Source organism: Benincasa hispida, chromosome 1, assembly GCF_027475165.1.
Source record: "Benincasa hispida cultivar pf3 chromosome 1, pf3_genome.v1.1, whole genome shotgun sequence".
NCBI lineage: Eukaryota > Viridiplantae > Streptophyta > Magnoliopsida > Cucurbitales > Cucurbitaceae > Benincasa > Benincasa hispida.
Genome location: NC_143478.1, coordinates 67,967,521 through 67,992,481, shown reverse-complemented (window position 1 = coordinate 67,992,481; position 24,961 = coordinate 67,967,521). Strand labels below are relative to the sequence as shown.

Here is a 24,961-nt window from a genome sequence, read left to right as displayed (position 1 = left end):
CCGACCGACCGACCGATCAATCAGGACTGGTTTGAACATATTCCAAACCGATTCTGGTCGGTTCGGGGTCGGTCTGGTCGGAAAACCGACTCCGACCAGCCGATGATCACCCCTACTTACAATATGGGTGAGCTGATGCCACATGACCCTAATACAATTTAAACTCAAATGTAGCATTGACATTTTTCTCTAAGGTCATCTTCATATCTCTACTTGTTGTACTAAAAAACACATATTTTAATTAAAAACACACATGCACAATTGTTGTATAAATCGTTGGGATAAGTCGGAACCAAATTGTTTATAAAACAAACCCAAAACGTTTTATACTTTTTTCTTTTTTGCGTATAAGAATTACAAAGATGAAATATCAAATTTTCAACTGATACCAATTATTAATGAATTAAGCTCAATTTCACATATATGTTGTATACTTATAATCTACGTACTAAAAACATGTTTAAATGTCAAAGGTGGTAGTTCTATAAAACTTCAAGGCCGAAAGTTGTTTTTTAACCAATATTTTTACAATTTCTCTAAAAAGCCGTCATGTCACAAATAGTTAAATAGAGGGGGGTTTTTAAAAATAAAAAATAAGTAAAACTAGTTACTCAAAATAACAAAATTTAATCTTATTTTGATAAAGGTCGATAGAAGTTATCAATGTCTATCAGATGATAGAAACTGTATCGTTCATACTATGTGATAGACGTGGATAAAAATCTATATCTATTAATATATATATATTTTTTATTATTTCTATAAATAGTTTGATATTTTTTCTATGAGTGGAAATTTTCCTAAAATATATTATTCTCTTAAAAAAGAAAAAAATATTATAAATAAAAGAGATAAAAATATCATCAGCCCAGCCCAAACAGATAACTGTTGGGCCAGCCCAAATTAGATATTAACCTAGGGTTTTTCTACAAATAAATTAGGGTTCCGGCTAACGAGGATCCAGTGGCTGGAAGTCTGAGAGAGAAAGGTCACTCCGCCGCGTTGTAAGTTTTCACCGTATTTCATATCTTCCGATCTCGAATCAGTTTGTACTCATCTCTTTTTGATTGAAGGTTGTGATACCAATGGCTTCTCATCATTGTATTTTGGTTACAATTTACAATCTGAAAGTTTTATTCTATATTCGGTTGTGTTTATCGAAATGTTTTATACTAGTGGATGGTTTCTGTAATGTTCTTTTTGAGTATTTTTGCTTCAGTAATTGAATCGATTCTGCCTTTGTTTTTCTTCTTAATTCTTTTTTCTGGGTTTCTGTTTGAGCTTTTGGATTACTACTTGTCTACTTTTCCGAAGTTTCTTACTTCTCTCTACCACTGTTTCTCAATCGGTTTTATCTTTGATTGGCTGGAGTAGATAAGGCGGCCGGTTCTTTCTTATAATAATACGTTTGATATAATTGCGATTCTTTTGTCCTCTCCCTTCCTAACGGGCAAATGGTTGGTTTTTGTGTCGCAGTTGATCGGATTAAGGATATTTGATTGTTGTGGCCTAACGATTTTGGTTTGAAAATGCATTTATAGTGACTATTATGGGTTTTATACTTGATCTGCATGTATATTCAAAGCTGCAAGCCTCCATTTGTTTGTCTTTAATTTTTTTTGTTCTGTTTTTTTTTTAAAGAAAAAGACTTATCATGCATCCTTATTTAGCTGTTGGGTTTCCTCTTTAGTGGCTGTTTTAATTGATATGTTTACTCCAAACATTACGAAGTTGAAGAAAAACTCATTTTTAAGTTACTTACAATAAGGTTAATCGAAGTTTAAGTTGAGTTGCTGGTAATTATTGATAGGAATTTAATATGTTAATTCTCATATCTCTTAATAATTTTGTCTATTGAAGAATTGGGTTGGACTACTACCTAGAGAAGATGACCTTATATTATGGTATTTTTTTTTCTTCTGAATTTATTGAGTCAACATAGTTGGTGGGATGGGATCGCTTATATTTCTTGTTCTTCTCTTTGTTTCCTTCTAATTGAGTCTGTTTACTTCTTGTTTGTTAGAGGTAAAAAATGAAGCACAACAATGTTATCCCTAGCGGTCACTTCAGGAAGCACTGGCAGAACTATGTCAGGACCTGGTTCAACCAACCTGCCCGGAAAACTCGAAGAAGAAATGGTTCGTGCTGTCTTTGTTTTGTATTTTATATCTTTCTTGTGCTCTAGTTGGTGTCTGTTCATCACTGTAACTTAGATTTTGTTTGAGATATGGAACTCTAACTATGGACTTGATGATTCTACAATCAGCTCGTCAGGAGAAAGCTGTTAAGAACTTTCCCCGCCCAACTGCTGGACCACTCCGTCCCATTGTTCATGGGCAGACATTGAAGTACAACATGAAAGTGAGGGCTGGTAGGGGCTTTTCTCTTGAGGAGTTGAAGGTATCCAGTTTTCTCTATTTTTAGTTTCGTGCTATTTTGGCTGTCTTCCTGGTCCATTTAGGGTCGGAGTTTTATAGTTGTGTATAAATATCAATTAGTTTCTTGATTCATATTTTAGTAAGATCACTCACATCAGTTTGTTCAGTTTGGCTCTCAGCCTACATGAAATGAAACTTAATCTTCTACATAGCTGAATATTTTATGCATCTAGATTCTGTTATTGGTCAGTTGGGAAGTTTCATTGTATTTAAGAACTTTAGGTTATGATCATCTATACAGCATCTTAATTATCTAGTATCTGCTGCACAGGCTGCAGGTATTCCCAAGAAACTAGCACGGACAATTGGAATAGCAGTTGACCATCGCCGCAGGAATCGCTCTCTTGAAAGTCTACAAGCTAATGTGCAAAGGCTGAAGACATACAAGGCCAAGGTGGTCGTCTTCCCAAGACGTGCTCGCAAATTTAAGGTCAGTTTGTTGAAAATAATAGGACTTGGTTGAATGTTATCAACTACTTTTTGTGTACTTGAGGATTCATTTCAACGTTTTGGCTGTATGAATGATGTAGGCTGGTGACTCTACCCCGGAGGAGCTCGCAAATGCCACCCAAGTCCAAGGACAATACCTACCTATTGGGCGTGAGAAGGCATCAGTTGAGCTTGTGAAGGTCACCGAGGACATGAAATCGTTTAAGGCATATGACAAGCTACGTGTTGAGAGGATGAATGCACGACATGTCGGAGCTAGATTGAAGAAGGCTGCAGAGGCCGAGAAGGAAGATAAGAAGTAGATTGCCAGAACAACTGCTTAGAGGTGGTTTTATTTTCCGAATTTTGGTATTTATTTTTACAACATTTTGGATTTTACATATCTTCTGGACTTAATTTGGTAGATGAAAGTTATGAGTTCATGGATTCAAGGGTTATTGACCTTTACTTTTGGTGTTGTAGTATCGTCACTTCGTTGTGGTTTATTGCATCGAAAATAGCTGTTTGCGATCTTTGCATCTGGTTTGATGGTTGATTCTAAGTCCTGTATTCTTGGGCAGTGGGTCGAAACCTGTACTATATAACTGGTATTAGCTCTAAGTTTGAACACAGTTTTGGGTGTTGGACAAGGGCCGGTTTTCAAATAAATATTATATTTTGGTGGGATGAAAATCAAATTTAGAAGTTTAAAATCAAACACTAGAGTGAAGAAAGAGTTGTTTACTTTTAAATCTGAATTTAAAATCACTTCCAAATTGTGCTTAATTGATAACGGTGGACTAGAAAGTCTTCTCGTCTTTTAGGGGTGTTTGTAGTGTTGAGATATACAAGTACTATGCTCTAAGTCATCACTATTAATGTTTTTGCTCACTTCGGTCATCGACCAACTCTGACGATCATTGTTAGCTAACTTTGACTGTATCTATAATCATCATTGTCAATGGTTAAATTTGGCAATCTCTAACAGTGACCGCTTTCACCAACTCCATCAATGTTTATTTTTAAATTAATTGCTTCACAGTATTTTATTATAATTTGACATTAATAAAAATACTTTTAGCATATAACAACTCTATAACAACTCTATACAGTGGAAACAATAACTTCTTGTGTACCTATCTATTGTATATAATTTTGGTATCATGTAATTGCCTCGAGAATATGGCTTTTGTTACATAGTTTTTGTGGCAATCATGTAACATGATATTTTCATGATATTCGTAGCAATCATGTAACATGATATTTTCATGATATTCTACTTACGACGTAAATTTAAATTTGTTTTGTCCAATGAATCCAATATAATTTTATGCCAATCATGAATCAAGATGTTACATGCACCAATTGTAAAATGATGCTATTTTTTTTAAAATTTATTATTATTATTATTTTTTAATGAAATGAATGATGCAAAATTAACTCAGTTTCTCAAAAGTCGCAGTAATATGTGTACTTTAATAAAAACAATAAATTAAAGTGTAAAATCCATCGTTGTTAAAAATAAGTTGTAGACTTCTTGAATAAAAAGGATTTCAAACACCTCCAAAAAGAAGATTTCAAATAAAAATAATCACCACAAAATAAAATTATTTGTGTGAATTTTTTTTTGCGCGAGATATCTCTGATAAATGAACTCAACCCAACTCTTCAAACACATGTCGGAAGAAAAACTGATCTAAAGTACTCTAATTAAGTTAATTAGAAAAAGAATACAACTTTTGTAGACTCTGAATTTTCTTCATATCAGCTCCAATCTCCTCATGAACAGTTCATAGGGGGACCTTAGGAACGGTTCATAGGGGGACCTTATGGACCTGCAGATCCTCATATGAGATCCAACGAACTTAAGGAACAACGCCGGCGTCAAATATAAGGATACTCTCGAATAAACAGGAGTTCATAGTTAGGTCAGTTACTTGAATTATCGAAATAGTCAGTCAACTACGGAGTGGGTCGCATCCAATAGCCTTACCAGAATAAGGCACCCAATCTTATTCATATATTATAAATTATTTTGACTATTTACTCGAACCTGATCTACTCTTATGTCTTTACATAAAATTCAAGTACTCATGTAATAGTCATAAATCTATTGGACTTATTTTTAAAATAAAATAAGCAATTCTATATTTCATAACAATTTTATCATTTACATAATAAGTTTATTGTTTACATAATAATTATTCAGTGACCGAAAGTCATATTATTACGACGTTATTATGTTAAATATAGTTTTCTACTTTACCATTTTTAATTGTCTTTGTTAGCGGCCACGTCTTGTTTTTATCTACTATCGAACTCAAAGTAGTGCATGTTTGGGAGTGATTTTGAAATGGTTAAAATCATTTTTGTCATGTATCAATGCACTCCAAAACATACATTTAATCACACAAAATCAATTCAATATTTAATTTTATACTTTTAAATATAATTTTTATATCATCAAGTTAATTTGTTTCTGGATGATTTTAAAAATGAGAATGACTCCCAAACAAAACATAACTTCATCGATTCATTTACTAATTATAGACACTTGCAACGTTTTGAAATTGTGTGTGGCAACCAAACATTATCATTCTTTTGATTACTAAAAATATTTTATTAATCAATTTTAAAATAGTCGTACAAAAGGAAATTCTAGAGAGATTTTTAGTTGGACGCACCAAAAAAATAATCTTTATATTTTAATATTAAAATAACTCTAATAAAAGTAGTAAAAAGGAAAAAATAATCTCACTTTATACCCAAAGACACAATGAAATGAACAAAGATGAAAGCGATCGACAATGAGAATGTTGTACCAAAACTCTGAGAGAACAATGGGAGAACTTCGTGGTGAGTTCGACGAAAAATGAATAACTGAGAGTGACCTTCCATTCTTGATATCAATATTATTCATCTATTGGTAGAATATTAGTTAAAAATAAATGAGGTGAAATGTTTGCATGAAGACTTTTTTAAATTGGGATAAAATTGGTATTTCACATTGGCAAAAGGTATAAATTTTTAGGTAGGGGTCATTTGTACAAAATTTTCCGAGATTTGGGTTATTTGGTGAAATTTTCGTCAATTGCAGCCTCATCAATTTGAGAACAACCCAACGGCAACTCTCGGAATCTACTCCGGCTACCACGGCGGCGCCATCCTCCTCCCACTGGTACCAGTCCAACGCTTCACCTTCTAAACACAATACCGCCGCCTCTAGCTTATCCCTCCCCGACAGAGGAATTGGGATTTGATTTACATGGGCCGCAGTATTTTTGTTGCAGGACTGAGATGTATGTGTTGAAATGATTTGGATTCTTGTTACAGTATTGCTTGAAGTAAAAGAAGCTATTAGTCGCTTTAATCAGCTTCAATGTCTTTGCATATGTCAAGTGCTTGATGTTTCATTTGGATTATAACTTCTGGCCACGTTCTTTGTCCTTCTCAACTTCATCTTTTTTGTTTGCGGCATGAAGATGCAATCTACTTTCTTGCCAAAATCATTAATCGTTTCCTCATTTGGTGGAGTATTTTCTGACCTTTTGTTGAATCCACGTTCTATTAAATGTGTTGGAAGGTACATGTTTGATGATGCCGCATTGAAGTTGTTTAGGAATAATGCCCTAAAAAAGGGCAGTAAAGAAGCGTTAGATGATAATCATATTATTAGCTCGAGATGGCATGGATGTCGAGATGAAGCGGAACTATCGAGTGACTTATGCAACTGTTTGATTCGTGACTATTGTAAGGTAGGTAATGTTGATTCTGCCATGTCTCTTCTTGCTCATATGGAATCCGTAGGTCTCCATGCCTCTGTAGCATCTTACACATATTTGATTGAAGCTCTTGGAAACTTAGGCAGGACTTTGGAAGCTGATATCCTATTTCAAGAAATGCTTAGTTTTGGCTGTAAGCCGAGAACAATTGTCTGCAATGCACTACTAAGAGGGTTTTTAAGAAAAGGGCTTTTAGATCTTGCGTCTGGGGTTCTTGTGTTAATGAGTGATTTAGATATTAAAAAAAATCAAGAAACTTATGAAATTCTCTTGGATTATCATGCCAATGCTGGACGGTTGGAAGATACTTGGTCTATTATTAATGAGATGAAACAAAAAGGTTTTGAGCTGAACTCATTTGTGTATAGTAAGGTCATCGTTATATATCAAAACAATGGCATGTGGAAGAAAGCAGTGGGAATTGTTGATGAGATAAGAAAATCAGGGATTTCTGTGGACAAATGCATTTACAACAGCATCGTAGATACATTTGGGAAATATGGTCAATTGTCTGAGGCCTTAGAAGTGTTCAAAAGAATGCAACAGGATGGTGTAATGCCTGATATAACAACTTGGAATTCACTGATACAATGGAATTGTAAAGCTGGGAACCTTGCTACTGCCCTTGAGTTATTCACTGACATGCAAGAACAGGGGATGCATCCAGATCCTAAGATTTTCGTTACTCTAATAAGCTCCTTGGGCGAGCAGGGAAAGTGGGATGTGATAAAGCAGAATCTTGATAGTATGAAGCTCAGAGGGCATAAGGATAGTGGCCTAGTTTATGAAATCTTAGTAGATATTTATGGGCAGTATGGTCAATTTCAGGATGCTGAGAAGTGTATATCTGCTCTAAAGTCTGCAGGGCTTCTACCATCCGCTAGTAATTTTTGCATTATAGCAAATGCTTTTGCTCAACAGGTTTGATGCCCATCTTTACGTTTCTTTTTTGTATCATGTAAGTTCTCTAGCTACAAAGGTTAACTGATTTTTTATGGCCAAGATTTGTTTTCAGTTAGTTGTTTGATGTGCAGAGAGATGCTGGATGTTTTAAATAGAAAAAGAAATAATGTTTATCGTGATTACTAATTTATGATAAGTACTTTTATTGTATTTTGGTAATTCAATACAGGGGTTGAGTGAAGAGACGGTAAAAGTGCTTCAGCTTATGGAGGCAGATGGAATCGAACCAAATCTTGTAATGCTGAATGTACTGATCAATGCGTTTGCTGTTGCTGGTAGGCATTCGGAGGCATTAGCCATTTATCATCATATAATTGAAGTTGTAAGTTAAAGCTGCATGCAATCAAATTTCTTCCTTTTTTGGTGTTATCAAGATAATTCTATAATTCATCCTTTATTATTTTTAATTTTGTCATGTTTTTCTGAGAAGGGTATCAGTCCTGATGTTATAACCTACACCACCCTTATGAAGGCATTTATTCGTGCAAAGAAGTTTGCTAAGGTGCTTATTCGTTGACCGAGTTAATTTTTGGGCTTGATCCAAACCTTTAGTTTACTAGCCACGCGTCCTTATTAACGTTGTTTCTGTTCTGATGAGTTTTCTAACGTTTTTGTATGAAGTTTATTCAATTATTCTCTGAGAAACCCTGCTGATACCTTCTGAGTTTAACCATATTCGGCTAGGTCCCTGAAATATATAAAGAAATGGAAAGTGCTGGTTGCACGCCAGATAGGAAGGCCAGAGAGATGTTGAAGTCCGTAACAGTGGTTCTTGAACAGAGGCATTGTAAGTTCCACCCTTTTTGTACTTGTATTTCGTAGTTTCTCAGCCAGAGCAGTCCTTGCTGGATTGTTGTATAATTCTTCACCCTTTAGGGGACGGTAAATTTAGAATGTCAAGTCATAATTTGAAAAGTTCATATTTGGGGAGTGGTGCATTATGCGTCAGATAGAAGGATTCTTCTTGAAAAATATTGCGTCGTCAGGGTACATATTTTACTGACAAGTATATTGCTAGCTATCCCATAATCTGACTTCCGAAGATAATTAATGTCATTCGTCAAGTCAAGTTATGCCAACCTCTAAAGACATCCGATTTTTTTTCTTGATGACACTAATGAAGAAGGATTAACTAACGGAGTAAAAGAACGGGTATTTTTAATTCTGGCCACAATTGGAGGTATGGGGAGGGACGGCATATTCAAAATGGTAAATGCTCATCGGAGTCCTGTTTCTAAATGGACACCAAAAATATGATCCTAGGGGCCAGGACTTTTTTGTGTTGACTTTCTAAATGCTTAAAAACCTTTTTTTACCACTTAAAAATACTTTTTCAAGCACTTAGTAGGTCATTTCAAACCTAGCCTAAATCGGTGGTCTTACTAGTGACTTAACTATTAAGTCTAAAGTTGGAGTAAATCTTCTACTTCCTTCATTTTGCAAATGACGAATACTAATATATAGATTATGCAGTAAGAACCAATCAAAACCCTAGGAGTTCATATTATATGCCCTCTGCCAGCCTTCTGATTAACTCATGCTTTCAAAATAAAACCATCGGTTAAAAAAAATTATTTTCTTATGCCTAGGGTCACATTTCCTTGTGTGCGTGTGTGTTTTTTCTTTAAATTAGAGAAAGACAGAAATTGATACTTGCTAGTGTCGAATTCTTGAATGTTTGGATCTTTTTCATTGAAAAACAGACAGATAAAAAATTAGCAGCCTTCTAAAATATTGATTAAGGAATTGATGCACACCAAGAAAGTAGATCACAATGCCAGGTAAAAAGTGACCCTATTGCCTTAGATTTGATGTGTATTTCTGGACATTCTGATGAAGCAGTATCTATTATATGTCTCAACAGTTTATGATGACATCAATGACAGGCCAACCTTCAATGGACCCTGGGGAACTACAAGAATAAACAGTTTCTAGCAATAAGTTTGAACATCCAATGAGGTTGATCTTGTAAGTTAACCATTACGATAGTTGATAACGATAGCATAAATTCATTTATTTTTCTTGATGTTGTTTGAGGATGAGAATCTTATTCTCAAAACCAGGGGGAAAATTAGAGGCTACTGATAACAATTGAGAAGTAGTTTGTTAGTTCCTCCATTTTTCATCTCAAGTGAAATTTATACTTCTATCATTTTTTAATTGAAAAAAAAATAAAAACCATATTTTATTGATAAACAACAGATCCGGACAAGGCTTTTGCAAAGAAGAAAAATACGGAAAGTAAAGGAAGAATAATCCAAGTTCACTTTGTTAACATTTCTACTCCAAAATAAAATACAATAGGATTGAACTTCTCTTAGAACTATTATGAAATTCAATTGCTTTAGTTAGGTGCATCTGTTTATCCTAGTTCTAGTTCTGGTTTTCGTTATATCTTTATAATTTGAGAATTAATCTTTTTCATTTTCTTCGATGAAAAGTGTTTTTTCCTTTTGAAAAAAATCAATTGCTCTAGAAATCTCATAAAAGAAGATGGGGTACTTCTTTAGGGATATGTAACATTAAAGACTCTAACCTTGTTCGTTTGCCGTCGATCATTTGTTTGTTTTGTTTTTATTTTTGAAAATACCATTGCTCTTACCTTTGCCGCTTCAAAAAAAAAATATCTGATATGCATGTTTATATAATGAACTATGACTGGTTGCTTTGAAATATATATACGAGTATGTTTGTGTAGATCAGTAGGAAGCTGTCGCATTGTATTTAGAAGTATTAAAGCTGACTGCCAAAGGTAAAAACGGGGAACAACAAACTTCAATCGTTCAGGTATAATATCGAAAAAAACTCACTCCATATCTCCAAGTTTGAAGTAGTTAAAATCACTCTACACTCAAATATAATATAATGTTTTGTTTTAGATTTTTAAACTCAATTTTCATGTTATTAAAATTAGTTTTGAATGATAAACAAAATATATTTTAGAATAAATTTTTAAAATAACTAAAATAATTTTAATAATTTAAGAATCACTCTTAAACATACCCTTTCATTAGCAAGCTTTCATCAATTTAATATCAATTAGGTAAGCATTTGAGGAATGATTACCAACCATAACAATCTGTGTCTACAAACTTTATAGGACAGCTGGTGACATAACACGAAAGGTACCAAAACCCTGTCTTATCTCTATGAGATTATTTTTCATGGGAAGAAAAGACCTTTTTTATTTTTAAAATTTAAAATATTACATTTTTAATTCTTATATTTTGTATTTGATTGAACTTTACTCTCAAGTTTCAAAATGATACAGTTTTACTTTCAAAATTTGAATTTTGTTTCAATTTAGTTCATAAATTTTAATATTTAGTATTAATTTATGTGGATTCTTTAAAATGATACAGTTTTACTTTCAAAATTTGAATTTTGTTTCAATTTAGTTCCTAAATTTTAATATTTAGTATTAATTTATGTGGATTAATTTAAAAGAATGAGTTATGATTAATTATGTTCTACTATTTTTTATGACTATTAAAATTAATTTTAGAATTTCATATCATAATTATTTTTAATTAATTACTAGACCGACATTACTATCAAAGATTGAAGTGAGTTATTGAAAAATCGATGTTTAGAAGTGTAAGTCTTGAAATTATGGGGATTAAATTGAAACAAAAGTCAAATCCAAAATGTAAAATTTGAAACAAAAAGGTTTTAAAGCTAAAAGTGTGACATTTTGAAATGAAACTTTACTTACCAAAAAGTATTTTTTTTAAAAAAATAATCTTTCTCCTTTTTTAGGGTAAATATCAATTTATACCATAAACTCTAGGGATTATATCAATTTAAATCATAAACTAATAATTGTATCAAGTTAAACTCCAAGTTAATAATTATTTTAATTTAAATCATGAACTTTAAGAGTTGTATGAATTTCAATCATGATCTTTCATAAATGTATCAATTTAAACCATTCATTATGTTTTATATGGATAAACATAGTGTAAATAAAAATGTCCACGTGGCAGGGCGGGGACGGGGAAGTCTTCTTCGTCTCCAGCCCCGCCCCCTTATTTCAATCCTCATCCCCGCGGAAAAAAAAAATCTCCATTTGTATTTTTAAATTTATTAATTTTGTAAAATTTTATTCTTAGCCTTATAAAATTTTGTATATTAAATCGGTCCTTTTCAATACACTTTTTTTTTTTTAATAAAAAATAAGCACTATAAAATTTCTTAATAAAATAATAACATTTTATATGCAAAAATATAATTAAAATATCTAATCCTATAATTAAAAAAAAATAAAATTCAAATATTTTAATTTGAAATTTTCTACTTAAATATTACAATATTTAGACCTTAAGAGTAATAAAGTCTTAATTATTAGAAAATATACACATATATTGAAGTATAAAAACATTGAGATGAAAATTAGAAAATAATGGTCGAAGCATTCTAAAATAAACTAATTAAAACTAATTAAAAAAAAAGTTAATTAAAATAAAATTCAGTGAGTGTGAACTCAAATAATGTGAGTTTATATATGTGTGTATATATTTCATTATAACAAAATATACATATATAAGAAAATAATATATATGTATATACACTATAAATGAGAAATAAAAATAAGTTCCTATCGTGGTGGGGGCAGGGAATCGGGACGGGGTCGGAGATGGGAATGTATTTCCTGTCCTCGTCCGTCAACATGGAGAAATTTTTCCCTACTCCTTCCCCCATTCTCGATCCAATCGGGGATTTCTGCCTTTTTCGGGGTGAGTCCCTACGAGGTCCGGATCCCGCGGGGTAAATGAACATCTCTAAGTGTAAGACTTGTAATTTTATCAATTAAACCTCTAAACTTACATTATGTTTGATTGAAAAAAAAAATTAAATATTTTGTCTAATATTTTTCAAATTAAATTTGAAAAATGTGTAAATTGATACAATTATGAAAATTTAAGGTTTAAATTGATATAGGGTTAAATTGTTACAATTATTAATTTGGGGTTTAAATTTATATAACTCCAAAATCGAGGATTTAAATTGATACATCTCCAAAAGTTAAGGGTTACATTGATACAATTATTAATTTGAGATTTAAATTGATACAAGAGGTATAAATTGAAATTTGCCCTTTTTCTTTATAAGGGTAGTTGGAGTTTGTTTAAATTCCCTTTCATAACTATTTTTGTTTCCAAAAGATGAAGCGATTTAAAATAACTTCGAAAGGGTTTAATCTCAATGTAGATGCAGAAAGGGGTTCTTCTTCTTCAACTGGGTTGGTTGCTGCAGTAAGGGATTCAAAATCAAATGGCTTTATAATTGCGCTTTTATCTCTTAATCAGGAGATCCATTTATCCCCTCCAATTGCAGAATTTCTTGCTTTCATTGAAGGTTTAAAACTGGAAATCTCTCTTGGGGATTTAATATCCTTCCGAACACACAATGGATATGTGTAAAACAATTTGCGAAAATAATTAAAAACAAAAAAACAAAAAAACAAAAAAACAAAACAGTACCACACATTTCCTGTGCTCATTTCTACTTTAATAATATTTTAATACTTGTCAATTATTATTGTTACTTAATTTTTTTTTTATACAATTTACTTCTAAATGTATTGTTTTCAAATTAAATATGTAAAAAATTAATAAAAAAGTCCAAATTTCAAAGTGATTTTGAAATTATTAAAATCATTTTTATCACATTTAAAATCACTTTAATATTTAATTTTCAATTTTAAATGAAATTTTCATATATCAGAATTTGATTTTTTTAATACTATCAAAATTAACTTTAAATAATTAAAAGCATATTAGAATTTAATGATTTCAGAATTACTTCAAAACATAACCTAATATCTTTCTAATAAAATTTGTTAAATAAAAAATGAAATGTAAAAGTCTTATAAAGTAATTAGTAGAAACAATCTTTAAAACATACACTAGAACGATCCTTTCGGTTTCTCCTATTTCTAAAACCCAGAAATTTGTACAAAATTATTAGGTACAAATATCTTTTTGGTTCCTAGGTATTAGTCTAATTTTTATTTGGCCCATAAATTTTAAAATATTAGATATGTAACCTTTAAATTTTAGGTTTCGTTTCAATTTAGTTCCTAAATTTAAAAATATTAAAATTTTACCTTTGATGTTTGAATAATGTTTCAATTTGATCTTTAGATTTTATGAAAACTTTTAACTTCAATTTTTCACTAAATATTCGTTTTCTATCTTAATTGTTAGTGTAGGTTACTAAATTTTAAATTATTAAAATTAATTAAATTTTATTATTTATCATCATTTTTAAAATTAAATCTAAAGAGCCATTACCTTTTGTTGGATAGAGAAATATAGCTATAAAACCACACTATTTTGAATAGTCAAACGAGAGCACAAAAACATCCAACGTAATAGAGTTTGTACAACACCGTATAATAAGCATATCCCGATTCCTCAGGCAGATTGCGTCTAACACAAAACTCCAACCATTTAGTACAACAAAAGCAACCATCTTCTTTATTTAGTAACGTAATATAGTCGCTACTTGTTGTCTAGTATCTGATGCCCAATGTCTGAGCACTCTACAACCCGTGGGGCTTCTCGGAATCCTCGAGACTTGTTGGTCGGAACCAAGCCTTTTCCTCCTCCACGGCAGAGTAGTTGCCACCATCTGCTGCACGGTTGGCTGCTGCTGCAGCAGGATTGTCAGAGGCCGGCCCGAAAACGCCGGTTTGCGGATGAGGAGCCCAGTACTTATCAGCAGCCTGAGACTGAATCACATCATCAGGGACTACGCTTGGTCGAACTTGCTCGTCGGGGTTCTTGTCATACGCTGAGGTGTGAGCTGCCCTCCTATTTCAAGGGTCAAAGTGTGAAGTCGTTAAGCATATGAAGCAAATAAAAATTAAGCCTACATTTGCTAATTCGAAATCAAAATTCACACAATGCATAATGTTTTACATTCAGGAATCAATTGGAACGAACCTCAATTGCAAAAGAAATGAGATTATTTTGATTATGTTTACTACACACTAATTCAATCATAATAAAAACTTCATTGGTGTTGTTTACCTACAAAGAAAATCGTAATAAAAATGGTAAATGATAAAAAATTAGTAAGGTGAGAGTCACACGTAATGATCAAATGTAATTAGATTGATGACTCTCCTCCACAATATAATTACATTTGCTAATTACAGATTTCATAGTAGGTATATATTTCATAATGATTATAGAACACTGGTAAACAACAAACACGAGTAGATAACTCAATTTTTAAATTATCATCGACGGATTACTCGGAAGATAGTACACATAGTCTAGACTCAAAACTTAATAGTAAAAAAATGTAAGAGTTTGAAATCTACGAATCAAATAAAAATTAAATTTAAAATTTAGATGTAACAGCTTAACCATCTAAAACATAGAAGCTAACTAAAAATTATAGTCAAAACTTAGATAAAAAAAATATTTTTGCCATTATTTAATTAATGATGTTTAAACCGACCGCATGAATGGATTACCATCATGGGAAACAGTTATCTTAAGAAGAATAAAAAGATGAACCCAACACCAACAGCATGCAATCAAGTTTATGATTGACGTGCAAGAATAACAAACATAAATGATAAGAACACAGTCCCACCACATGGTGCTTTTCTTTCCACTTATAATTTAACTTCTGATATTTGTAGTATATATTTTCCAAGGTTATAATTTTCTTGAATTTGGTATCTAATAATTTTATATACTACGGAAATTCCAACATATGTTCTTATGATTGATGATATAAGGTTTAAGCACTTAAGCTCACTCCGATCAAGTGATAAATTTAAAAGGTGTCATTATTTAAAAGAATATTCACTTTGAATTATAAAAGAAAAGGTTGAGATCAAATATTTGTTTAATAATTCAGTCAAGGATAAAATAAAGAAATGGCGATGAGAAATTCATCAGCAAATGTTATTTAAGTGGTAAGAATCCAATCTTACCTGCTCTGATACCCATTTGTTAAAAGAAAACATTAATTTCATTTGAACTTTTGAATCCGATAGGATGAATGGACCTCTTTATTCTAATAGTGGATGATAAACGATTAGAATCAAATGAACAATAACTCAAAGAGAATAGTACAAACAAGGGAAAAAAAAAGAGCAAGTTGCAAAGAACACCCCTAAAATAGAGTGATAGTTGTAATTATACTTTCAAACATTCCATTATAAAAATTGAGTTCTCAAACTTTTACAAGTGTTAAATTGAATCCTTAATTAAAGAAATTATAAAATTATATAAATTTGAATATCCAATTTCTACGACTATTGTAAGTTTAGTCTAATTTTGATATTTGTAGAAGTTTGAGGGTCTATTTTTTAAAATTGAATGTTTGAGGATGTAATTACAAGTTACAATTACCGTCATACTTGAAGAGTGATTTGAGCGATTTGTTAAAAAAAAAAAAAAAAAAGAAAAAGAAAAAAAAGAAAAGAACTCAAAGAAAATGGTATTATTGAAACATTTTTAAATGGTTTTTGATTGAAAACAATCGACACTATAAGAATAAAGAAGTAGCAGAAGAAGCCAAGAATAGTAACAATGAGTGGCAATATATAATTGAAGACACATCACATCATCCCTTCCCACTTGACCCAAGGTCGTATAAAAGATGATAAGATTCAAAGTCAAGTTCATCAAAACAAAGCTAACGTGAAAGGGAATCGTGCTTGTCTGATCCGTGGAGCAAAACGCAATACAGAGATATTTTGAAAGAAAGATACAAAGGAGGAGAAATTGTTCGAGAAACACGTCAAGGTCGATAATTTTTTATAAAAAGATCTACAAACTTATTCTGAAAAATATTTTAATATTTAATTGATTAATTTAAACATTTTTATATTAATATCATTTTAAGAAAGAAAAATCTGTCCATACATCGATAATTCTACATTTTCATAAATTCAATATCCACATGAGACAAGAATCAAAATTGTCATTATATCATAAAAAAATCTGTAAAATATTATAAAAAATATAAAGTAAATATTATATAAAATAATATACAAACAACTAATAACTTGATTAAAAATCACAAAAGGTTTAATTTAAATTTCGTAAAATTAAGGCTTTAATATCTAAACCAATATCGACCTTGTAAATCTTCAACGTTAATAAAATATAGTAACTAATAAGCAAATAAAAATGGTCGTTAATTTGACTAAATGTGGATTTTGAAGAGACACGTGGTATGAGATGGACATAGAGATGTCTTATTATCTCACAGGACAAGACCCAACTCCGAACGGGGAAGGAGAATGGGGAAAAAAAATTTCCCGTGAGCTAAACAGGGACAGGGAATGCATTCCCCATCCCTGTCCTCACCTTGATTAACTTCTACATATTTATTAGTATAGTTATTTAATGTTATGTTATTATATAAATATTACATTTAAATTTTAAATTTGATTAATTATTGAGAAAGATAATGAATATGTTTAAATTGAATATTTAAATTTAGATTATAAATGTGAATGATTTGATTTATATTTATTTATTTCTACTAAAAAAAATTAATTAATTTTTTAGACCAAAATTTAAGTAATTTATCTTAAGTCAAATTTGCATGTAAAACTAATTATAATAAATAATTTAATGATAAAGTTAATTATTTAATTAAAATTAGCTCGCATTAGTGATTTAAATTAATTGACTTTTTATATAAAAAAAAGTAACGGAGAAAAATTGTTCCCCAAATTTTTCGCAGAGAATCTCACTCCGATCTCCGTGAAAATTTACAGAAATGGAAAATAAAATAGAGAGCAAGGATGAGGATGGTGAATGACATTTTCAATCTCATCTCCTCCCATGGACATGGACGTGGAAAATCCCTACTTCTCCTTACCGAACCCCTATTCTCTTTTTTTTTTCCTTTCTTTTTTTTTTTTTCATTCTTTTTGTTTTTTGAATAATTATTCTATTCTATTTATTATTGATGTCATTCCGTCCCAATCCACGGCCTGAAAAGAAGAGTGGGATTGAGACAGGAAACAGAGTGTGGAAAGAATTGAAAAAAGAGTGAATAAAAATGTCAGCTAAAAAAACGAGTGGATGAACATAGGCCAAATCATATCACAGACGCCCAGCATTAATTGTGGAGCCACTCGCCCTACCATCTGTAGGCCATAGAGTTGGGAGTTTGTTTGGGGCACTCGAGATTGAAATTGAAATTTTACGATTAATAGATATATCGACAAATCATCGATATCATATATATTTTTATAAGTCAGAAAATTTAAGAAAATTATTTAGATTCATAATTAAGTTATTTTACTCCCAAACTAAATTATTAATATTGTTATTAATATTTTTATTTATATTAAATTTAATATATGATATTTTTATATTTTATAAATATTTATAAAAGATATAAAAATATTTGTGAATATTTAATATCGATATCAAACTTTCCAAATTATAAATACATGATAATCAACGGATATTTTCATCCTGGTTTACATCCACACCATACCACACCCTACACTTCTCTTCAATCTTTCCATATTGTGGGGGAGAAGACATATTTTTAATTTTTAAGCTTTTAATCTAATTTTTGTTTGATTTTTAAATTTCATCACATCTATAAATTTTGAGTTTGATTTAAATTTAGTCAATAAATTTTTAAGTATTACAATATTATTCTTAAATTTTGAATTTTGTGTCAACTTGATCTATAGATTTCACTTTAAACCTAGATTTTTCACCAAATTCTTACTTTTAATCATTGGTGTTAATGCCTATTAACTAATTTAAAATAATTATAAAATAAAATTTTTAATTTAATTTTAATAGTGATGAAATTGGTGAAATTTAATTAATCATTATAATTCTCTTAAATTCAATAATATACATCTACATTAAAAGCCATAAATGAATATTTAGTAAAAATCAAGATTAAAAGTATAAATCTATGATCAAAATGAAACAAAATTTTAATCACAATGATAAAATTACAACATTTTAAAATTAAAATCGAAATCAAAACTACATTTTGAAAAGTAGAGACTAAACAGAAATTCAACCTGGATAGCATCAATGTAATTTTCACTTCTATATATAATTAAGAATATTTCTTTAAAAAAAATGAAATTCTTTTAATTTATGGGCATTGAAATCCTTTCAGGGTGTGATTATTTGCTTTACTTTTCTCGAGAGGGGATAACTTTTTAAAATAGAATAGCGTGGACAACTTGAAACGAAAATTGAGTCAAATATGCCATATTTTTCCATTCAAAATTCTTGTTAATTTTCTACTCAACGAGAAATTTTAAAACATTTATTAAGGATATGTGGAATAGAACTAGTTTTAGCCTGAAGTCAACTAATCTATATATTTATATTTTTTACACCTGATCAATATATTTATTAAGTCCTTTGTGATCGTCTGGAAGTATAAATTTATAAATTCGGCATAAGGAGATAAGTTTCGATATTGTATTAAAGATTTAAAAAAGTTTAGATCCGTTAATTACTATTTAATTTTTATTTATTTATTTATTGTAATCCCTATTTTCTACTCTTCTTTTTTCATATAGTAAAAGAGCTGAATTCTTATTACTCTAAAATTAAATGCAAATTTTTAAAAACTATGTTAACTTTGAGATTAGATATTATTTCAAACCATACTTAATTATAATTAATTAAGTGTTTCTTTTGACAATATAATTAATGAAGTGTTAAAATCTTCATAATGTAGTTTTTTCCTATAATTAAACTAAAATAATTGTAACGCTACAAATATTAAATATACGATAGGTATAGCACCAATAAAGTCATATCACCACAAATTTACTATGTCTGACGCCTTATGTAATTTCAAGATTTGCACAAGGCTGAAAATTTCTTGAAGGGGAGATAATTAAGATTAAAATTACTATATTTAATTCTTCATGGATTATCGCAATATAGATATATCGTAGCAAATTAGGATGCGTTTGAAATATATTTTCAAGTGATTAATTTAAAAGGCAAGTTATTTTTTAAAAAAATTGAAATGTTTAATAACTATTCAAAATAGTTTTTGAAATATATTTCAAACAGTTTTTATCAAAAGAATTTGAATAAAAATGAGATTTTTGAAAAACGTTATTTATCAAGTGTGTTATTAGTAAATAGGTTAAATTCTGAAAATAGTACCAACAAATAAAATATAAAACAGTTCACATATCCACATCCTTTCTTTTGAAAAGAATATAAACCCTTCTCTTTTTTTCATTGAAAAAACAATTAATAAATCTTATAAGTCGAAAATTAGTTAATTTATTTATAAATACAGTAAAATATTACTCTCTATAATTTAGAATAATTATCCTACAATAAAATATTACTCTCTATAATTTAGAATAATTATCCTATAGTAAAATATTTTATCAATAGAGATAGATAAATGTATTTATCACCGATAGATATGATATTTTATTATATTTTATCATTTAGAATAATTATCCTACAATAAATGAGTTTTTTTGTTTTACTTTTACTTTTGTTTTTATTTTACAAACTTATAATTAATGAGTTGTTTATATTATACCATAAATTAGTTATTTGCTTTTAAAAAATGAGTAGATATTTAATTTTTATATTATTTTTTTAATAAATTGGGGTTGTAGAACGGTTTTCACGATAGATCTCATAGTTTCTAACACATTTGTATACCAATCTAACTGGGCTTATTGACGACCTTCGGTTCTCAATGAAACAATGGTTAAGGAGTAATTTTCGTACACCGGATTTACTCTGCCTGCGCCTCTTCCCCAAATTTCATCAAAGATTTAAAGGAATAAGAACTGGCACTCTCTAATTTCAAGTCTTCTTAGCAAGAACTAGCAGTATCAACTAATAAACAACGGGAAAAAAAGCCACACAAATTTGATAAGACTACACAAAATCGAAGCAGAAACGACGAGGAAGAAGGGAAGAAAGGCTTAGAGTGAAGGAAAGCATAATTTCCAATTTTCTGGGAGAGTTAGGCGTAATATTGCATATGGCGGGAAATTTGAAAGCGAATTAGAATCCTAATACCTTCTTTTGTAGAAAAACAACCAAAATCAGAAGGAACCGAGTATCAGTATATGATCAATGAGAATAGAGCGAAAGTAGAGATGACTTAAAAGTTACGTTGTGAAGACGTTCATCTGAAGTGTGCGTCAGAGTGAAGTTGTTCAAAAGCGACAATCAGCGTGAAGAAGAAGAAATGCAACAACATTCAGAACGACTTTTCAGAGAAAGTTTCGCAACAAGAATGCAATAAAGCTATCTAACATAGAATAACAGAACAAATCGAAGTAACAGCACAGCACTACAACTTCATGAACATTCGCGCAGAAAGAAATCGAAGAAAAAGAAAAAGAAGAAGAACCTGATCTTCGGAGCAGAGGAAGAGATCACAGAGTTGCGAAGTGGATCGCTGGTCCAGATCTGGTCAGTGATTCGTTTCCCCAAGCCGGCGATCACTCCTGCGCTCCTCGAATTAGCGGCCATACAATTCAGGCTTAAAGATAGAGAGGGAGGAAAAACGAAGAACCAGAAACACTGAGAGAAAGACGATGATGAAGAAGAAGAAAACAGCGATTAATTGCTTTTGAGTCTAATCGTTAACGATTAATTCTAATTTATAGTGTGCTAATACGGCGTCGTATTATATCCTAGCCAAAAAGGCGACAAAACTCGTCTCATCCGCAACGCAAATTGCCTTCTCCGTCCGTCCGCACCTATTTTCATTTCGCGTACGGAATTTCCTTTTCGTTTTCTATTGGTACACGTGGCTTCCGTTTCTTCACGGTCATCGCATCTTCTTTGTTTGAATTAGCATATTCTGTTTTCTTTTATTCCTTTCGCATAGTGGTTAAGTCATGCATTTTTCCTTGTCAAACAAAAAAGAAAAGTCTTGCATTTTTTTCTTTCTCCAACTACCCCCAACGCCGTCAATTAACGGTTTCTATCCTTTTGTAACAATAAAATAAAGTCACGTGAAGAGATTTTGGACTTTGGAATATCGAATATTTAAGTCACATTATTACGGTATCTATAATTTGTTGCTTAAAAATAATTATTATTAAACAATAATTATTGAGTTGTTATTATTATTATTATTTTAGTTTCTCAAAACAGTGATTGTGAATATGAAATTAAATATAGTTGTCTTATTTATTTATAAAATTGTTTAATAAACTCGTTTTAAATGTGGTCAAGTTTTTGCATCAATGTCATGTCGAACCAAATATAATATGATGACTAGGTTAGTATCGGGAGTATATAGTCAGAATTGCTTTCTCTCATTTGGGATGTGTGCAATGTTGACAATATTACAATAAGTGTGGCCCTCGAAGTTGTGTAGAGTGTCAGTGGCAAGTTCAGTTCGGTGATTTCTCTTTGTGAAACTCCATGAGCTCGGCTATTGACCAGGGTCGACCTTGAAGACTTGATTTTCTGTTGGATATTTTTAATATTTTAATGTTTAATATCTATTAATTATTTATTTCATAATTTAAGTGTAACAACTCAACTCCCTAGAGCTTAAACTAGGCCGTTACTATATACATGCATGCATACTTTTCAAAATGACTTCTTTTCATGATTTAGTAAAACCAAATAAATATCATAAATTTTAATAAATTTACTAAAAACAAATAAATGAATTCCATTTAGGTGAGCAACCCTTAAAAAAGTAGAAGAAAATAAAAACATCATCCAAAACATTTTTTTAAGAAAAAACATGTAAACAAAGAAAGACATTAGCGGAAGCATCGATGGTCCTAGTGGCTCGATCACGGATTCCGCTTGTCATTCGCTAGCGTATTTCTCCCTTTATCTGAAAAGAAACATGAGAAAGAATGAGTATAAAATACTCATTAAGTAACCCGAGTATAAAATACTCAATAAGTAACCCCACTATCGGGGTCAGGCTAAACATCTATGACCTCTAGATGCCACTCTTTAGTGGGACATGCATAAACCTCTACTTTCCATGGGATGGTCACTAGTGGATAATTGAACCCGCCCAATCATAAGTTAGATGTACCCATAAATCTTTGGTGAAATCACCTATGAGATCACAAACATTTGGTGAAGTCCCGAAGGAAATCACAACCTTTGGTGAAATCCTGAAGGAGATCATTAACCTCTGGTGAATCCCGAAGGAAACACAAATCTCTGGTGAAATTTCGAAGGAGATCACCACCCCTGGTGAATATCAAAGGAAATCATAACCTCTAGTGAAATCCGAAGGAGATCACTAATCTCTGGTGACCCAAGGAAATACAAACCTGGGATGAAATCCCAAAGGAGATATCATCTTTGGTGAATTTCAAAAGAAACACAAACCTCTGGTGAAATCCCAAAAGAGATCATCACATTTGGTGAATCCCAAAGGAAATACAAACCTTTGGTAGGTACATAACTACGAGTAAGGGGTAATTATCACTATTAAACATAACATGCATCATAAAACATAGTCCCACAAACATGTAATAAAATCATACACATACAACCTCTCAGCAAAACATATAAGAATTTAATTCATGCTCGTACTCATAACTGTTGGGGTTGATGCCCTAAATCTCGTAGGGTTCTATAGTTTGTAAACATTGTATGAACAAACTCTTTATGTGATTAATAATATATGATATTTTATTCACTTTGTCTATAAAATATGTGATATTTTAGTTTCATTAACCACAAACTAATAAACTAACATCCAAGATTATCGTTGTAACTTAAACATGTATGTGGAGACATACAGATGGATCATGTTTAAGTGATAACCTAAATGGTCTGTAGTAGATGGATAAGGCTGGGTACCTTATCCTGGTGACAGTACGAGTATGGCCCGCTTTGTAGTGTTACAATTGTTGTAAAGTGCTACAAATGATCTAATCCTGATCATTCATGTATTAGACATGCAAGCGAGGATATTCTATACAAAGAAGTTTGTATAAGACCGAACCACGAAATGTTTAGTCTTATTTTATAACACCGTTCATAATAGAAACTTTCATTTCACTAGGATGACCATAGGTAACATGACCTAAATCTTGAGTGAGTTGTGAACTTCTACCTTAAAGAAAATCTAAACAGAGATCTCCATGAGCGGAAGCAAGATCTTTCCAAGCCTATTGTGCAAGAATAAATGCATTCACAAACATACAAGAATAGTTATGCATCTTTAAGGAAATTACAACATGTTTTAGTAATTAAATACAAAAGAATTGAGAGACATACCCTTGAAGAATTCTACTAAAGTTATAATTGCACAACAATAATTGCACAACAATATCTCGATCTCGTTGCAACCGTCTAGCAAGCAATCTCTCGTTGTCGCTTGCAAATCACGAACAGTCTGCTCCTTGAACAAGCACCCTTAGGCACTACCACTCGACAACCTTGGTATTCTCAGAGTGAGAATCCATGAGGTGTAGGCTCTGTGTGAATTTGATAGAGGGAAGAACGAAGGAACGGATCAAACTACACGATCAAGTAAGTGGGAGAAAAGATCTGTCTATCGCATAGACTGAAAGTACTTGATCGTCTAGTAAATCCCGCTCTCGTGAGAATCGTCTAGTCGATCGTTTAGTCTCTCGCTCAATCATTTACACAATCGTTTAGACTCTCGCTTAATCGTTTACATGATCATTTAGTAAATCTCGCTTGATCGCTTAAAATTTCACTTACACGATTGTTTAGCAAATCTCACTTACACAATCGTTTAGCAAAACTCGTTTGATCACTTACACGATCGTTTAGCCTCTCGCTGAGAGCCATCGTGTAATCTCTCGTGAGTAAACGATTAGCAATTCACTAAATGAAGCGTTTGATTAGCAAAAATGAAAACTCTTTTCATTTTATTCTTCAGTTATAAAAAAACTAAAATTAGCCTCCCACTTGTACAGTTAATGGAGAAAATAGCCAACCACAATTATCACATATTTGTTTAATTATAAATAAATATAATAACTAACTTATCATATTATATTTATAACCTATAGTTTTAATATCACATCATATGTAATAACCGTAGTCCTTTTCTCCTTTATTTAATATAAATCATATTTATATTAATTTCCTCCAATTAATGTATCTCATATATCAAATCACTTATATCACCTATAATTGAACCAATTTAATTATATCATATATAATCATATTCCCTCTTGTTAATTTGAATACTTTAAACTAACCCTAAAACTGATTCTCAACTTTAATCCATTGAGCTACTAAGGGGACCTTATGGATCTGTAGTTTGAAGCTCCAATGGTACGTGAGTAACTGACTAAACTCTTTAGTCACAAGATCCACCATCCATTAACTGCCGGACACTCCATTAAATACCGACAAT

General features: G+C 31.1%; 3 protein-coding genes across 14 annotated transcripts; 2 read left to right on the top strand and 1 right to left on the bottom strand.

The window, feature by feature from the left end:
* The first annotated feature begins 965 nt into the window (after positions 1–965).
* LOC120070235 (large ribosomal subunit protein eL13x) lies at positions 966–3,400 on the top strand. Of its 3 annotated transcripts, none has more exons than XM_039022120.2 (5): positions 966–1,004; positions 2,024–2,138; positions 2,267–2,400; positions 2,710–2,868; positions 2,969–3,400. In XM_039022120.2, exons 2-5 carry the CDS (start codon positions 2,033–2,035, stop codon positions 3,188–3,190), a joined length of 621 nt encoding a protein of 206 aa, XP_038878048.1. In that variant the 5' UTR covers positions 966–1,004; positions 2,024–2,032; the 3' UTR covers positions 3,191–3,400. The 3 variants fall into 3 exon arrangements, with proteins under 3 accessions (XP_038878048.1, XP_038878049.1, XP_090167362.1); XM_039022121.2 differs by having other exon boundaries at positions 966–1,073; XM_090311236.1 differs by having other exon boundaries at positions 966–1,904.
* Positions 3,401–5,915: 2,515 nt separating this feature from the next.
* LOC120088458 (Tetratricopeptide repeat (TPR)-like superfamily protein) lies at positions 5,916–13,150 on the top strand. 10 transcript variants are annotated; one of them, XR_016527873.1, is made up of 9 exons: positions 5,917–7,570; positions 7,782–7,934; positions 8,043–8,114; positions 8,297–8,399; positions 9,316–9,393; positions 9,499–9,580; positions 10,316–10,399; positions 10,656–10,737; positions 12,824–13,150. XR_016527873.1 is itself a non-coding variant. In XM_090311220.1 (5 exons), the coding sequence occupies exons 1-5, from the start codon at positions 6,344–6,346 to the stop codon at positions 9,534–9,536; spliced, it is 1,593 nt and encodes a 530-aa protein (XP_090167346.1). In that variant the 5' UTR covers positions 5,917–6,343; the 3' UTR covers positions 9,537–9,730. The 10 variants fall into 10 exon arrangements, 1 of the variants encoding a protein (XP_090167346.1); XR_016527871.1 differs by having other exon boundaries at positions 10,311–10,399; XR_016527869.1 differs by having other exon boundaries at positions 9,477–9,580.
* A 779-nt stretch (positions 13,151–13,929) lies between these two features.
* LOC120088310 (late embryogenesis abundant protein At5g17165-like) lies at positions 13,930–21,336 on the bottom strand. The gene is made up of 2 exons (XM_039045522.2): positions 20,987–21,336; positions 13,930–14,430 (listed from the first exon to the last, which is right to left on the bottom strand). Exons 1-2 carry the CDS (start codon positions 21,106–21,108, stop codon positions 14,160–14,162), a joined length of 393 nt encoding a protein of 130 aa, XP_038901450.1. The 5' UTR covers positions 21,109–21,336; the 3' UTR covers positions 13,930–14,159.
* Positions 21,337–24,961: the final 3,625 nt, after the last annotated feature.

Bases quoted from the DNA above. Each gene is read 5' to 3' on its own strand.
- LOC120088458 (XM_090311220.1), top strand. From the start codon at position 6,344: ATGAAGATGCAATCTACTTTCTTGCCAAAATCATTAATCGTTTCCTCA. The intron at 7,571-7,781 runs GTTTGATGCCCA...AATTCAATACAG, and splicing joins CAAATGCTTTTGCTCAACAG to GGGTTGAGTGAAGAGACGGT. The intron at 8,400-9,498 runs GTAAGTTCCACC...CATCAATGACAG, and splicing joins GGTTCTTGAACAGAGGCATT to GCCAACCTTCAATGGACCCT.
- LOC120070235 (XM_039022120.2), top strand. From the start codon at position 2,033: ATGAAGCACAACAATGTTATCCCTAGCGGTCACTTCAGGAAGCACTGG. The intron at 2,139-2,266 runs GTTCGTGCTGTC...TTCTACAATCAG, and splicing joins GAAAACTCGAAGAAGAAATG to CTCGTCAGGAGAAAGCTGTT. The intron at 2,401-2,709 runs GTATCCAGTTTT...TCTGCTGCACAG, and splicing joins TTTCTCTTGAGGAGTTGAAG to GCTGCAGGTATTCCCAAGAA.
- LOC120088310 (XM_039045522.2), bottom strand. From the start codon at position 21,108: ATGGCCGCTAATTCGAGGAGCGCAGGAGTGATCGCCGGCTTGGGGAAA. The intron at 14,431-20,986 runs GTTCTTCTTCTT...CCCTTGAAATAG, and splicing joins TCCTCTGCTCCGAAGATCAG to GAGGGCAGCTCACACCTCAG.